General features: G+C 39.3%; 1 protein-coding gene across 1 annotated transcript in view; it reads left to right on the forward strand.

The window, feature by feature from the left end:
• CREB3L2 (cAMP responsive element binding protein 3 like 2) overlaps nt 1-17231 on the forward strand; it is a 124765-nt gene that overhangs the window by 73211 nt on the left and 34323 nt on the right. Inside the window, exon 2 of the mRNA XM_008055028.1 lies at nt 300-516. Within this exon, the coding sequence (XP_008053219.1) occupies nt 300-516 (217 nt within the window). The remainder of the gene's footprint in view (nt 1-299; nt 517-17231) is intronic.

The raw sequence follows: 17231 nt of genomic DNA on the forward strand, positions 1-17231 counted from the left end.
GTCCCGACTCAGCACAGCCCCAGCCAACCCACTCACTGCGGCTGTATCAGGGAACCCAGCTGAAATCAACCCCACCCACCTGGCCAACCCATGGAGGAGTGAGAAATTTAAAAAAGCGTTATGGTAACTTGAAGCCATTAAACGTTGGGGTGGCTTGCTATACAACTTGAGATAACTGGGCATTGTGTGTCAGTGGCTTCATATAAAGCAGTGGGTGATGTATGTGCCTTAGAATATGTGGGCCAATATCAGATCGTGGTTAAAAAAAACTTGAGTTCTTCCTGCTTTGCTTCTTGTAGCACTTCTCAGAACTTCTGGATGAGTTTTCCCAGAATGTCTTGGGTCAGCTCCTGAATGACCCTTTCCTCTCAGAGAAGAGCGTGTCGATGGAGGTGGAGCCTTCTCCCACGTCACCAGCACCTCTCATCCAGGCTGAGCATAGCTACTCCCTGTGTGAGGAGCCTCGGGCCCAGTCACCATTCACCCACGTCACCACCAATGACAGCTTCAATGACGGTAAGCTCAGAGCAGGGGAAGCACCTGGGACCTTGGCACCTTTGATCCTGCTCCTTGAGGGTGTGGAATGTGTACCCTATGACTGTCAGTACTCACTTTAGCCAGATACCTACTGTGTGTGAAGCCTTAGTTTAGGCCATGGGAAAGTACAGAGAGGCATGGGACACATTTCTCGACACTAGATCCTGTCCCTGGGGAACTTGCTATATAACTGAATGATAGGGACTTTCTTTGACCTTGTGGCTTGAGCAATAAGGCACACTTTTGCAAATCAGGCTGCCTTATCTGGTTGATAATTTCCACCAGTGCAGTAAGTCTGTTATTCAAAGGATTGTATTCTCTTTTCTGAGAATTTTTTTTTTTTTTGAGTTGAAGTCTCACTCTTGTTGCCCAGGTTGGAGTGCAGTGGCATGTTCATGGCCATCATAGCCTCAGCCTGCTGGGTTTGGGTGATCCTTCTTCCTCAGCCTTCCAAGTAGCTGGAACTACAGGCGCATGTCATCACGCCCGGCTAGTTTTTGTCATTTATAGCAGAGACGAAGTCTTACCAACTTGCCCAGGCTGGTCTCAAACCCCCGGGTCAGACAATCCTCTCGCCTCAGCCTCCCAAAGTGCTGGGATTACAGGCTCAGCCACCACGCCCAGCCTGAGAAAGAATTTTCATGACCATTTTTCTCTATAGAAGCTCTTAGGCATTCTCTTAACCCATTTCCAGCATGTTTCAGGTTCTGAATTCTTAGTAAATATTCCTAGACTTTCTTGTTGGTTACCTTTTCATGCCAATCAGCAATGTCATAAGTTTGGTATTTGTTAAAGGTCTGGTTTTCCTGACCTTAGAGATATTAAGATGTTATAATCGTTATTCAATAGGCCTTTAATTAGTAAAAGGCATATGTACTTTTAAATTTTAATTTTCTATTTTTGTTTTCCTAGAGAAATAACTCAGCTATTTTGGTACTTGAGTAAATTTTAAAAATTATATTCTCTATCCCCAGTCGAGCATAGGCCTTCTTCTTCACAAGGGGGTGCCATATTGGGGAGCAGTCATTAACCTGACCTCCTCTGGTTTTGAGCCAAGTGTTCTTTCTCCTCTTTCTCCGTCTATTGCTGTGCTTACATGGCAGCATCTTTTGGAGGTCAGAGTGGGATTCCTCGTGCTTCCCTTTAATTAAAGGCAAATGCCTGTATCTACTTCTTGAGTAAGGCATTAGCTTTATGGAGGAACCCCTCCTCCAGTGGGGTTCTTCGATCCACTACTGACCTCTAAAAGAACCAACTCTGAGACCAGTAAAACATATATCTTGGGACAGAGAATGTGGTGGGTTTAAAAATTTTCCATCTCAGATTTATTCTTCCCTAGAATAGAATTTCACTAATCAGCAGCCCCAGAAATGCAGCCTTAAATTCTGTGAAAGGAATGCTCCAAATCTGTTAGTTGATTCTTTCTTAGCTGAACCTTGCTAGAGCCTTAACCATATGCTCAGATTTTTTTACCTGATAAGAGTTTAAGTACATAATGCCTTAATTCTTCTTTGTCAATTTTTTTTTCTACTTTGGATCAGGAGTATGAGGTGAGCAGAAACCTCTTGGGGAGGGGAAGAAATAGAACTAAAATAATTTGAGGATATAGAGTTGTTGTGAGAGTAAAATGAGATGTGTTTAAAGAACTTAGGATAGTGACCACCACATAGCATTTCAACCAGTAAATTTCTTTTGTCTCTCTGCCCTTTTCTCCTTCTGTTGTTGTTGTTAGTCTTTCTTTTCTCCTCCTCCTCTTCTCCTCCTCCTTTTTCTTTTCCTTCTGCTTCTACTTCTGTTTCTTCTGCGTCTCCTTCCTTTCCTCTTCTTTTTATTGATACATAATAGATGTACATATTTTCAAGGTACATGTGATAATTTGATACTTTCATGTAATGTGTAAAAATCAAATCAAGATCATTCGGATATCTCTCACCCTAAATATTTATCTTCTCTTTATTCTTGGAACACTTGAAACTCTTTATTCTTAAAATACTTCTAACTTTTGAAATGTACAATAGATTAATGTTAACTCTAGTCTTCTACTGATTATCAAACATTGGGTCTTATTTCTTCTATCTAACTGTACCCTTTTTCTTCTTTCTTCTCCTGCTCCTTCTCCTGCTTCTCCTTCACTTTCTCGTTTAAATTGCTTTCAGGAATGACCTCAGTTTAGACACAGAAATATGGTACCTGGTGTGACTAAATATTCCTCACTTGTATAACTACATAGAGGGAAAATACAGAAAGTCAGCCTCTTCAGGATTTCAGCTTAGATAAATGGATGTAATCCCTGTATTACTTTATTATGTTGAGAGCATTAGATGAGTGGTTAAACTGAAAGACTTGAAATTTCTTGAAATTTTAAGGTTCTATGTAGAGATGGTTCTTTATAACTTTTTTCAATATATACAATTTTTATTTTTGTCAGATATACCTTAATAAAGCTGGAAAGAATGACTATTTGAAACAAAACAGTGCTAATATCATAAGAGGGTTACAATATTATGTGGGGTGGACCTCAAAACCCTGGAATTATCTTTTGGAGGGCAGGTCCCTTGTAGTACACTTGGAATTTGTTCCTCTGGATCAAGCGATCAACCAAAGATTTTATCTGGAAGTTTTGAGATGGTTGTGTCACGATTTGCAGAAGAATCATCCTGAGTTGTGGCGAATAAGTGACTAGTTCTTCTATCATGACAACACATCTGCCCACACTGTGCTGAATGTTCAACCGTTTTTGAACAAAAACGGCAGGACCCCTGTGTCCCACCCTCCCTATTCACCCGATCTTACCCAGAGCAACTTTTTTTTCCCCTGGATGAAAACCTCAAAGGGAAACATTTTGCTGATGTGGAAGAGGTGAAACAAAAAACAGCAGAAACACTAAAAAGTATCAAAACTGATGAGTTCAAAAACTGTTTTGAGCAGTGAAGAAAGTGTCTCAATAGGTGTATTGCACCAAAGGTGACTGAAGTTTAAACATGTAACAATAAATACACAATTGTTTATAAATAAATTTCATTTTTTTGGGGTCCCCTCTCATAGAAGTACAAATTATGAAAACAAGCAAAAAAGGAAGAATGAGTTATAAATGAAAATATAATTAAATGAAATATAAATATAATTCTTAAGCCATAAAAGTAATAATTTCAGGTTGACTGAAATAAATAAAGGATTCATATTGAAATATGTAGGATAACTACTAAAACATTTCAAAATCTTTAACTAAAAAGCAAGTATAGGAGAAAGACAAAAAGTAGAAAATAATGAAAAGATGGCGAGAAGTCATGATGCTATGAAGGACTGAAACTTATTCATGGTTTTCCCCATTCTCTCTTCCCTGTTTTGCCTGTATTCCATGATTCCTTTGATGCTTCTACTTCAAGCCCTACTTCCTTTGTGGAAGTAATTCCTAATACCTTTTGTATTAGTTACCTATCACTGTGTAACAAATGTCCCTCCAAATTAAAGACTTAACACAATAATAATCATTTATTACCTCTCATGATTTCTGTGGATAAGCAATTCAAGAGTAGCTCACTTGTGTGGTTTTGTTCAGTGTCTCTCATGAGGTTGAAAGGACTTTGATTGAGTTTATAGTCATCTGAAGATTGTTCCAGGATTAGAGGATCTACTTCTAGGGCGACCACTCACATAGTTGGTAAGTCAATGCTGGTGAATCAGTTGTTATTCATGTGAGCCTCTTTTTGGGACTGCTTGAGTGTCACCTCAGCCTGGCAGCTGGCTTTCCCAAGAGTGTAGAATCCGCTGCAGTGCCTTTCCTGACCTAGCCTTAGAAGTTATTATGTTGGTCACACAGGGCAGGACTGATTATTTATGGTTGAGATTAAAAGGATGTGACTACCAGAAGGAGAGGACCATGAGAGCCATCTTGGAAACTGACTGTCATACCTCTTCTCACAGTGATGTCTGTAATGTGACTTTCTTCCACGTCTCTACTCCTTTATTCCATGTTATTAGTGCCTTACAGTATTGCCATTCACTCACTGAGTGGTTCTTGAGTTCATATTCAAGGCATTGAAGGAAATACAGTAGTTCCTCTTATCCTCAGAGCATATATTCCAAGACCCCCAGTGGATATCTGAAACCACAGATAGTACCAAATCTTTTATATGCTGTGCATGTTCCTATGTGAGTATACCTTGGAGAAATTGCAATTCACACAATTTTAAAAACAATTTTCAGTGTGTTTTTTTGGATGGGCACGGTGGCTCATGCCTGTAATCCCAGCACTTTGAAAGGCCGAGGTGAGAGGATTACCTGAGCCCAGGGGGGTTCGAGACCAGCCTGGGCAACTTGGAGAGACCTAGTCTCTACAATAAATTTTTAAAAATGAGCCAGGCATGGTGATGCACACCTGTGGTTCCAGCTACTTGGAAGACTGAGGTGGAAGAATCACCTGAGGCCAGCAAGTTGAGACTGTGGGGTGGCACAGTGAGACTCTGGGTGACAGTGAGACTCTGACTCAAAAAAAAAAAGTATTTTTACACTTTATTATAGTCTATTAAGTGTAAGTATTAAGTGCAATAGCAATATATCTAAAAAACAATGTATACACCTTAATTTAAAAATACTTCATTGCTAAAAAATACTAATTATCATCTGAGCCTTCTGCAAGTTATAGTGTTTTTGCTGGTGGAAGTCTTGCCTTGATGTTGATGGTTGCTTTGCTGACTGCTCAGGGTAGTGCATCCTGAAAACTTGAGTGACTGTGGCAATTTCTTAAACATAAGACACCAGTAAAGTTTGCCCATCAGTTGATTCATCCTTTCACAAAACATTTCCCTGTAGCACGGGATGCTGTTTGGTAGCTTTTGACCCACAGTAGAACTTTTTTCAGAATTGGAGTCAATCCTCTCAAACTCTGTTTCTGCTTCATCAACTATATTTTAAGGATTCTAAACCCTTTGTCATCATTTCAAAAATATTCACAGCATTTTCACTGGAGGTAGATTCCTTCTCAAGAAACTGCTTTGTTTGCTCGTCTATTAGAAGAAGCTCTTCACCCCCTCAAGTTTTATCATGAGACTTATATCTTGAGAATTTATATCACAAGAATTATATCTTTAGGCTTTACTTCTAATTCTACTTCTCTTGCCATTTCTTTTCTTTTTAGATTAGAAAATGTAGTTTATTTAGAAAGTAAATTGGAGGACACACACACACACACACACACACACACACACACACACAGAGAGAGAGAGAGAGAGAGATCTCTTGCTACTTCTATCACATTTGCAGTTACTTCCACTACTGAAGTCTTAAGCCCCTCAAAGTCATTCATGAGGGTGTTTGGATCTTCTTCCAAATTCCTGTTAATGTTGACATTTTCACCACCTCCCATGAATCATGATTGTTTTAATTGCACCCAGAATGGTGAATCCTTTCCAGGAGGTTTTCAATTTACTTTTCCCAGGCCCATAAGATGAATCACAATCTATGGCAGTTAGACCCTTACGAAATGTATTTCTCAAATAATAATTTTGAAGTTGAAATTACTCCTTGATCCATGGGCTGCAGAATGGATGTTATGTTAGCAAGCATGAAAACATTATCTCTATCTCTAGTACATCTCCATCAGAGAGCTCTTGGGTGACTAGATGTGTTGTCAATAGGTGGCAATATTTTGAAAGGAACCTCTTTTTCTGAGCAATAGGTCTCAACAGTGGTCATAAAATATTCAGTAATCCATGCTTTAAACAGATGTGCTGTCATCCAGGCTTTGCTGTTTCATTTATAAAGCACAGACAGAGTAGATTTAGCATAATTCTTTTTTTTTTTTTTGAGTTGGAGTCTCACTCTGTTACCCAGACTGGAGTGCACTGGCTGCTTCTGGCCACCGCAGCCTCAACCTGCTGGGCTCCGGCAATCCTTCCGCCTCAGCCTTCCAAGTAGCTGGAAATACAGGCCATGCCTGGCTAATTTTTTGTATTTTTATTTTTTAATTGTAGAGATGAGGTCTCGCCAAGTTGCCCAGGCGGGTCTCGAACCCGCGGACTCAGGCAATCCACTCACCTCAGCCTCCCAAGGTGCGGGATTACAGGCTGAGCCACCAAACCTGGCTGATTTAGCATAATTCTTAAGGGCCCTAGGATTTTTACAATGGTCAGTGAGCATCGGCTTCCACTCCAGTCACCAGCTGTATTAGCCCCTAATGAGAGAGTCAGTCTGTCCTTTGAAACTTTGAAGCCAGGCAATGACTCCTCTCTAGCTTTGAAAGTCCTAGATGGCATCTTCTTCCACTAGAAGGCTGTTTCATCTACATTGAAAATCTGTTGTTTAGTGTAGCCTCTTCATTTTTGATCTTAGCTATATCTTCTGGTTAACTTGCTATAGCATCTACATCAGCATCTGGCGCTTCATCTTGTCCTTTTGTTGTTTGTTTATATTATTTATTTTATTTTGTTTGTATAAATTATAGACTACAAGTGTAATTTTGTTACATGGATAGATTGAATAGTGGCAAAGTCAGGGCTTTTAGGGTACCCATCACCTGAATAACATATATTGTACCTATTAAGTAATTTCTCATCATCCATACTCCTCCTCCCATCGCCCTTCCAAGTCCCACTTTCTATCATTCCATATTCTACATCCATTTGTACACATTACTGAGCTCCCACTTATAAGTGAGAACATGTGATATTTAATCTTTCTATCTGGATAATGACCTCCAGTTCCATTCACATTGCTGACAATGATATTTAATTTCATTTTTGTAATGAATGGATAGTATTCCATTGTTGTATGTATATCACATTTTCTTTATCCAATCATCTGTTGATGGGCATTTAGGTTTATTCCATATCTTTACTTTTGTGAGTAGTGCTGCAATAAACATACAAGTACAAGCATATTTTTGATATAATGATTTTTTTTCCCCTTTGGAAAGATACTTAGTAATGAGATTTGCTGGATCACATGGTAGTTTTATTTTTAGTTCTTGAGAAATCTCACTATTTTTCATGGAGGTTGTACTGTTTACATTCCTTTTTCTCTGCATCCAGGCCAACATCTTTTTTTATTTTTTTTGTCTTTTTAATAATAGTCTTTCTGACAGATGTAAGATGATATTGCATTGTGGTTTTAATTTGCATTTCTGTGATGATTAGTGATGTTGAGCATTTTTCATATGCTTGTTGGCCATTTGCATGTCTTCTTTGGAAAAATGTCTATTCAGGTTTTTTGACCACTTTTTAATGGAATTACTGTATTTTTGTTTTTTTAAATTCCTTGTAAAGTCTGGATATTAGTCCCTTGTCAGATGCAGTTTGCAAAAAATTTATTCCATTCTGCAGGTCATCTGTTTACTCTGTTGAATATTTGCTTTGCTGAGCAGAAACTTTTTAGTTTAAGTCTCATTTGTCTATTTTAATTTTTGTTGCTTGTGCTTTTGAGGTCTCAGCTTACACTTTTATGTAATGGAGATGGCATCTTTCCTTAAATCTCATGGACCAACCTCTGCTAGCTTCAGACGTTTTTTCTGCACCTTTCTCGCCTCGTATTCAGGTGATGGGTACCCTAAAAACCCTGACTTCACCACTATGAAATCTATCCTTGTAACAAAATTACATTTTTGATCCTATAATTTAAGCAAAATAAAATAAATAACATAAACAAAAAAAGGGCAAGATAAAGCAGAATTGAAGAGAGTTAGGGCCTTGTTCTGGATTAGGCTTTTGCTTGAGGAAATGTGACTGGTTTGATCTTCTATCCAGACCACTTAGATGTTTCCATATCAGCAATAAGAATGTTTTGCTTCCTTATCTTTTGTGTGTTTACTGGAGTAGCACTTTTAATTTTCTTCAAGAACTTTTCTCTTCACAACTTGGGTAACTATTTGGCACAAGAGGACTAACTTTCAGCCTGTCTTGGCTTTAGAGACATGCTCTTCTCACTAAACTTAATCATTTCTAGCTTTTGAGTTAAAGTGAGAAATGTGTGACTCTTCCTTTCATTTGAACACTTAGAGGCCACTGTCAAGTTATTAATAGGCCTAGTTTCAATATTTTTGTGTCTCAGGGAATAGGGAAGCTCAAGGAAAGGGAGAGATGGGAAACAGCTGGTGGTGGAGCTGTCAGACACACACATTTATCTATTAAGTTCACTGCCTTATGTGGCTACAGTTCATGGGCCCACAGCAATGACAATAGTAACATCAGTAATCACTGATCATAGTTCACTAAAATAGGTATGATAATAATGAGAACATTTGAAATATTGTGAGATTTAACACAATGTGACACAGAGACATGAAGCGAGCATGTGCTGTTAGGAAAATGGTGCTGATAAACTCGCTCTGTTTTCACACACCTTTAACTTGTAAAAAATACAGTATCTTCAAAGCACAGTAAAGGAAAAGTATGCCTGTATGTATACACACCTGTGATAAAGCTGAATTTATAAATTAGGCACAGGAAGAGATGAACACCCATGACCACTAATAAAATAAGAGAGTTTTAGCAATATACTGTCATAAAAGTTTTGTGATTATCGTCCCTCTCTCAAGATACTGTATTGTACTCACTCTTCTTATTGTGATAATGTGAGAGATAAAATGCCTATGTACTGAGATGAAGTGAGGCAGGCGAGTGAGGTAGGTATTGTGGTGTAACATTAGTGATTTTCTGATGGTGTTGCAGAGGAGGATCATCTGTTTCAGGTAATGCCGGATCATCCAGCCATGGTGATGTTGATGGCTGAATGCCAGGAGCAGAGGGTGATGGATAGCGAGCAGGGAGTGCACACAACGTGGAGGCACTAGATGATGGGATGATTCATGTCTCAGGTGGGCTGGAGCCGGATGGCAGGACAGGTCATGCCACTCAGAACTGTGTGCAATTTAACACTTATGAATTGTTTATTTCTGGAATTTTCCATTTAATATTTGCACCTTTTATTTGATGGTAGGTAACTGAAACTGGAAAGCAAAACCATGGATAGGGGGGACTATAAAGAATGTTGTTCAAACAAAATTAAATGTTGTTCAAACAAAATTTATCAATTGGTGAAGATTAGAAATATACATAGCTGATGATAAAATATTGCAGGTTATGTGTTCTTGTTAAGGCTTTGTGGGTATGGTTAAGGACAGTTGTCCTTTTGGTGGTTACGGTTATGTGCTCTGCAGTCAGACCGTGTTTCAGATTCTACTTTACTCCTGACTAGCTATGGGCAAATTGCTTAACTTCTCCAAGCCACGACTTCCTCGTGTGTGCAGTGAGGATAATAACAGCATCTACCGTGTGTCTTGTTGAGAAGATTTTAAGTATGATAATAAATTTCAGTGCCTAGCCCAGGACCTGACTGATAGTAAGAATATTGCTCTTGGCTGCTGTTGCGACTATTATTATTTAAAACCAATAGCAGCAAGAGGTAGAGGACCTTGGGTGTTCAAGAAAGCTTTGCATTTACCAATCTATGTTCTATTATGAAATGTAATAGTGAGTATTTAGCGGTTCAACCTGGCGGATTATTCTGGGTTTTTTTTAGTTTGTTCTTTCTATGTCAGTTAGAGTCAGTGTTACAGTTGTCCTTATATTTCAGTCATGCATTTATTTGTTTGCTGTCTTCTGTATTTTGAGCTGACTAGGGCCAGTGCAATTCTGTGACACTTTGAAAGTGCCCGATAAGCATTATTTCGTTGAATTAATTGTGTAGCAAGTTGTTAAGGGAGAAGGTCTGGAAGACTGAGCACACCTGACCTTTGGTAATGGCATCAGGGAAGACACCTGCTTTGCACTCTCACACAGGCTTGCCTCATAGTGCCTCTGTCTGTGCTGACATACTGGACAACATATATTTGCTTAGAGTGGAATTTCTTGGCTTATAGCAGCTGTCTTGTACAGGATCAAGTGCAGTGGCAAATAAAAGGAGGTATTTTATAAATGTCTAATAATTCTTTTAAAATTCATTCCATAACTATTTATTGAATACCTACCTTATAGATAGCCATCAATGATACATAGAAAAATAAATCAGAAGAAGAAATAGGGAGGTGTTTGGGGGTGAGGGGGCAGAGTTGAAATTTTAAATAGGATAGACAGGGAATACCTTACGTTGAAGGTAACATTTGAGCAAAACTCAGAGGAAAAAGAGGGAAATAGGCATATGTCTCAGGAAGAGACTTCTAGGCAGAGGAAATAGCAAGTGCAAAGGTACTATACCAGAGGTGTGGTAATAATTTAGTGATACCTAGATTATATTAACCCAGTTAATATCTATAGAGAAGTTCCTCATTTACCAGCCTTGACATTCTAGAACATGCAGGTGTGAAATGGCATAAATAATCCAGGCATACCAACTTTTTCTTTCAATTCCACGTGTCTGTTGAATACCTACCGTGTGTGTCAGGGACTGCCCTAGATACTTGTGGGACACAATAGTAAAGCTTAGATCCTGCCTGTAAGCAGCTCAGAGTCTAGTGAGAATACCATGTACTCAAGTACTTTATGAAGCAGCATGTGAGCAATGTGCCAAGGGGAAATTAAACTGGAAGTTTCTGAAGAGAGGGAGCATGCCCACTGAAGATGGCAGGAAAAGTTGCATGAATGAGGCAGAATTTCAGCTGGGTCCTAGGGTAGTGTAGAGTTGGCACCGTGGGGATGGTTGGAGGAAAGTAAATGGAGAGGGCAAGGACATTGGTCTTTCTAAAATAAGACTTCCAGTGAATTGATTGCAAGTAAGCAGATTTTTAAAAGCTCAGGATTTCTTTCTCTTCCATGACAATACATTTTTTTCCTTCTAAGTTCCAATCAATTTAAATGCAACATAAAAGAACTCATGGGCACCACCGTTGTTAATAGCTTAGTGTGGGGAAAAATAATCAGTAGATCTTTTCCAGAAAACCCCTTTTATCGTGAGGCCAAAGCACACACAGTCAGTTCCCCCAACTGGCGCCTTGTTCTATTTATAGGTCCTGGGCTGCCACAGGCTGTGCTGGTAATTTGTTGAAAACAGGTACAGTGGGTCAGATATATTTTGCAAATGGTTTCTGATCCATGGCTCATCTTTGTTGAAATACCAATATTTTTTCTGAGTAGAAGTCACTTTTTTTCTGCTAGCAAACCACTTTTTAAGTAGGGACAACAAACTTGAAGTGTGCAAAATAGGAGTTAGGCAGTGTGGACCAATGGATGAGAAACTTGCCCAGCAAAGTTTTGTCTGGATATTGGCTTCAATTATTTTTCTGAGTTTTGTGTCTGGACAAATATTTGGGAATATATTTATTGTATTCATTTGAGCCCCATTTTACATGCCCTTGGGGGGTAATTAGTTCTCTCCCAAATCCAAGTGCTCTGTCAAAGTAGATAATCTTTGAAAAGGATGATTGCTCTTTGGGCAACATAGAAATATGTAGATATAAACGTAGCTATTTACATTAAATTTAATATTCTTTATTTATTGTATGCATTGTGATAATAGCTAAGCAAAACGAGGAGTCATGTCTAGTGATGGATAGGGAGTGGATATTTCATTATACATGGGAAAGCTGAAGAGTCAGAGCTCCCTGTCAAATATTACTTAGATTAAATACAGTTTGTTCTGTAATTACTTCTGAGCCTGAAAAAAGTGATAAGACACATAGTTAAGTAGAAGCTCTCTCCTAGTTTATTAGAAAAGTTTTTTCTTTTTCTCCTTCTTTGCCCTTCTCCTCTCTCTTTCTCTCTCTTGCCATAACTATGCCCTCTCTGTTTCCATCTTCCTTCCTCACTTTCCCTTCTCCCCAGCCCCTGCCTGAACCCCAGGGCAATCCTATAGGACACGTAGATGTTCTTATTCTATTATGCTATCACAGACCTCAGATGGACTGTGGACCCCCAAAACTGTGTACAAAAATTGGGCCTGGTGGCTTAGCCTGCAATCCTAGCACTTTGGGAGGCTGAGGTGAGTGGACTGTCTGAGCCCACGGGTTGAAGACCAGCCTGAGCAACTTGGCAAGACCTCATCTCTACAATTAAAAAAAAAATTACCCAGGTGTGGTAGCACATGCCTGTAGTTCCAGCTACTTGGAAGGCTGAGGCGGAAGGATCAGGGAAGCCCAGCAAGTTGAAGCTGGGGTGGTCGTGAACATGCCACTGCACTCTATCCTGGGCAATAGAGTGAGACTGAAACTCAAAAAAAAAAAATCGGTTTATCTACATTTGTTAATTTTTCTGAGGAGAGCCATTATAACTTTCTTAGATTCTCAAAAGAACCTGTGACCAAAAAAAGTTGAGACATGCTGGTCCAATATTCTACAAGAGTCATTTGTTTCAGGACTGACTTTGGCTGTGGACTTGTCTGAAACACCAGAGCTAAAGAATCTCATGCAGCCCAGCAACTGTAGGAGCCAACCGTGGAAATGTGGTTCATTCTCAAAACCACCAGAAAGATATCCTACACCCAGCTCAGCCATTTCTCCCCATAATTAAGTCTGTTAACCACATGCCAAACAGGGTTTTCTGTTCTACAAAGAAAAAAAAAAAAGAAAGAAAAACAGTGTAAGGAGGTTAAAAGAGATAAGCAGAAGCATCCTAGTAAAATGTTTGTGGATACTTTTATGCTTTGAGATATAAACACTTTTATTTGAATGACCAAGTCTTGCACCTCACCACATGGATCTTATCTTTATGAGTTACTATATCTCAGCCATGTTCCTTTGTAATGAAATTGGGATGCAAGGTATGCATTTGTTTTGACTCTTAATTTAGTGTTCTTCCTAAAGAAGAAAATTTGCTCTGGATGAGAGCTCTCCAGAGAGGACTACACATGGCCCCTATCCTCCAAGATGATATAAGAACAGTGTCAAAAGATATATAAAATATCAACAGCATTAGCCGGGCGTGGTAGTGCGTGCCTGTAGTTCCAGCTACTTGGAAGGCTGAGGCGGAAGGATCGCCAGAGCCCAGCAGGTCGAGGCTGTGGTGACCGGGAGTGGCCATTGCACTCCAGTCTGGGCGACAGAGTTGTTGTCCCTACTTAAAAAGTGGTTTGCTAGCAGAAAAAAAAAAAATCATCAGCATAAAATATACGGACCCAGAAGTGGTCTCATACCGCAATTGTACCACACACAAGTCAAGGTCACTTTATTTAGGGTGGAGTAAGGGATAGTAACTACAGCTGTTTCAGATCTGTAGGGGGAGGCAGGAACATAAATAATAGTCATCCTTCTGACTAATCGAGCTGCAAATTGGGTTCACAGTGGCAGGGGATGGCTGAGTCAGCTTAGTACAGATGCCTTAAATGTATGAAGTTGTGCTTACAGGTGGGGATGAAAACAGTCTGTGGGCTAAAGGTGAGCAGATGTTGCTAGGATGACGTCTCATGGGGTAAATGGGACAGCCCGGAGGAAGGGAAGCATGCAGGGTTGACCCCTGCGTGACGGAAAGCAGGGCCTGAGAAAAGTGGGATGGCGATCTTTGATGATTAGAGTAGACAGTGGCATCGACAGCTGGTGGAGCAAGGGCAGGTATGAGGTGCGCAGCTCCGGTGATCCAGGGAGAAATGGAGAGGCGTATACCATGATGGCAAAGGGAAATGGATTTCGAAACAACATGATGAAACCCTCAGCAGGATTAGCACAGGATCAAGGATGCTGAGGAAAGGGCAGAGATGAGTCAGAGATGACTTAGATTTTGGTCTACAATATTGAAGAGATCTTAATGTTGACATGTTCCAGGGAAGTGGGGCCTGAAGGACAGTCACACAGATGAGATGAGTAGCTGTGTCTTTATCACATTTAGTTTGAGCTGGTCATCAGAGCATCTGTCTGAGTCATCTTTCAGGGGAGTCATTTGAGGGTAGAAGAGGAAGATGTGTTTGTCCTGTAGCAGCAGAGAGTAACTGGGTCCTCTGCTATGCTCGGGTTAAAGGAACAACCTGATGGTGGATGGGGAGGACAAGCAGAGGAACAGCTGTTCTCTCCAACCTGAAGCTTGGTCTTGTGATGTGTGCTATTTTGCTATTCATCGCCTTTTTTGGCGTTACCTTTTACTTTTTTCTATACAGGTAAAAAAGATAATGATGTTTTCCTTTAAAAAAAAAAAGTAAAATAATGAATTCCTTTTCTGCCTAGCCATTCTAATGCTAGGTTAGTATAAGAAAGCAATGTAGGCCAAGTGTGGTGATTCTGGCACTTTGGGAGGCCGTGGAGTCAGGAGGCTTGCATGAAGCCAGGAGTTCAAGATCAACTGAGCAATCAAGTGAGACTCTATCTCTACCAAAAAAAAAAAAAAAACAAAAAAAAGGAAGAAAGAAAGCAGTATTTACATCGTTTACATCTATCTAGCAATTATAATTACTTGTGATGTTCACGAATGATAGTCATAACTTCAATGAAGAAAAAAGCATGCATGAGAGTGTTGTAATGTGTGTACTAAATAAATCTTTAAGATTAGTGATTTTTCCCCATATAATTATTTAATTCATACTCTGAATGCCGTCTTGTACAGGAGGACCCGAGGTGCTAAAAACAGAACACTAATTGAGTACAGTGGGTTAATCTCTGGAGGCAGTTCCCTCTATCTGAGTCTGGTATCTGCCACTTAGTAATGTGATCTTGGGCAAGTTACTGAACGCTCATGTTTCACTTTCCTGATCTGTAAAGTGGGAACAATAATAATACTTCATATCACTGTGGTAAGGATTAAATGAGTTAATATTTATTAAGCTCCTGAACAGTGCCTGGCAGTTAGTAAACACTGAATAAATAATAGCTATTTTTCTTATTGTCTTTATGTGGATAACTGCATAATGAAATACGTAATTTACTAAATGACCACAATAAAAATGAGAGGAGCCAGGGAAAGAGGTTCTGTATACACAGGAAGAACACTGAATAAGGGAAGTATTTGAGAGAAATTGTGCCTATTCCAGAGATCCATCTAATCCGGGATGAGTGCCTGGCAGGTAATAAGCACTCAAAACTTTGCAGCTATTATTAATGACCTTAAAGTGAGATTCTTCATCTCAGGAACATTGGGTGAGAAGTCTGTATACACTAAAGTGAGAAATATAGAAAGAACCAATATGGCACCTTTTGCAGTGGCTAATTAAGGACTCAGAATAACTTTTTTTTTTCTTCTGAGAGACAAAGTCTCACTCTGCCGCCCAAGCTGGAGTACAGTGGCACAATCCACTGCTTACCACAGTCTCAACCTCCTGAACTTGGGACCCAAAGTATCCAGGACTACAGGCGCATGTTTCCATGCCTGCCTAATATTTTGATTTTATGTGGAGATAGAGTCTCGCTATCTTGTCTAGACTCATCTCGAACTCTGGGCCTCAAGTGGTTCTCCTGCCTTGGCCTCCCAAAGTATTGGGATTGTAGGTGTGAGCCACTATGCCTGGCTCAAAATAGCATTAATTAAAGAATAAGCACCCTTCGCTTGTGATCTATGTAATCATCTGCCTGTTGAAAAGCAATAAACTTGGGTGGAAAAGGTACAGCCTGTCCTCATTTGTCTGAATGTGAATCCCAGGTCTGTATGTGCCAGCTGTGTAACTTTGGTTGAGTTCTTTATTCCCTTAGTTTCCGTATCTGTAAAATGGGAGTAATAGTAGTGCATACCCCACATGGCTACTTTTAGGATTAAATTAATTAATGCATCTAAAGCTCTTAGAACAATATCCAACACATAGTAAATGCTCATAATAAGTATTTGCCTTTTTATTATTACCATCACTTCTTCATGCCATTCAAGACTGAGTTATTTCGGGGTTAAGATGCTCAGGAAAGGACCAGAGGCAGACAGGCAGACAGGCCTCTAACTTCCATTTGAGCACATAGTGGACTGTAGTTTAATATGATTCTGACACATTTGACTGAATTATTGCCCCTTCCCCCAGCTTCCAGAACCCATCCTTAGCATTTTTTCCTTTAAGAAATTTTTACAACAAAAATTGGTCAAGATTTGATAACTCCTTTGAAGATTTTCAAAAGGCAGACAAATAAAATGCTGAAAGATTTAGATGAGGCATATCTACTTAATTTAAAAAATTTCATTTTCACTTTAGACATGCTGCATAAACAGTAAATGGATATACAGTTGGCCCTTTGTATATGCAGGGTTTATACCCCACAAATTATATTTTCAGTTCATGTATGGTGAAAAAAAATCTGTGTAAGTGGACCTGCGTGGTTCAAACCTATGTTGTTCGAGGAATAACTATATACGTGCTCTTATCATATGAGTAGTATTTACCCCATGTGATTTATATATATATATATATATATATATATATATATATATATTTTGAATTGGAGTCTCACTCTGTCGCCCAGGCTAGAGTGCTGTGGCAGCTTAGGAATAAACATGTGAACTACAATAATAAATTACTGTTGTTTAAGCCAGAGTTTTGTTATGGTTTGTTATGCAGCAATATAGCTGGCTAATATGATATAGAAGAATGTATGAACAAGAAGTTAAATTCATTACATCTGAATCTGCTACAATAAAATAATGCTTTCATTTCCACAATAATGCCTCTAAACCATCAACTGAGAGTCATATCAATAAATATGTGTAGACTAGATGATTAAACCTACCAGTCATATCATGAAATAAATGACTTCATGTGAAGAAAGTCAGCCAGTAAGTAGTCTGGTGAGAACAGCATTCTAGTGGTAGTTGAAATTAGAGAAAAGAGCTTTCAATCTGAACTACTGGGTGTTGGCTTGTACTCTGTCCCTA

Source organism: Carlito syrichta, unplaced genomic scaffold (genome assembly GCF_000164805.1).
Source record: "Carlito syrichta isolate Samal-C Ts95f unplaced genomic scaffold, Tarsius_syrichta-2.0.1 Scaffold301636, whole genome shotgun sequence".
Lineage (NCBI taxonomy): Eukaryota > Metazoa > Chordata > Mammalia > Primates > Tarsiidae > Carlito > Carlito syrichta.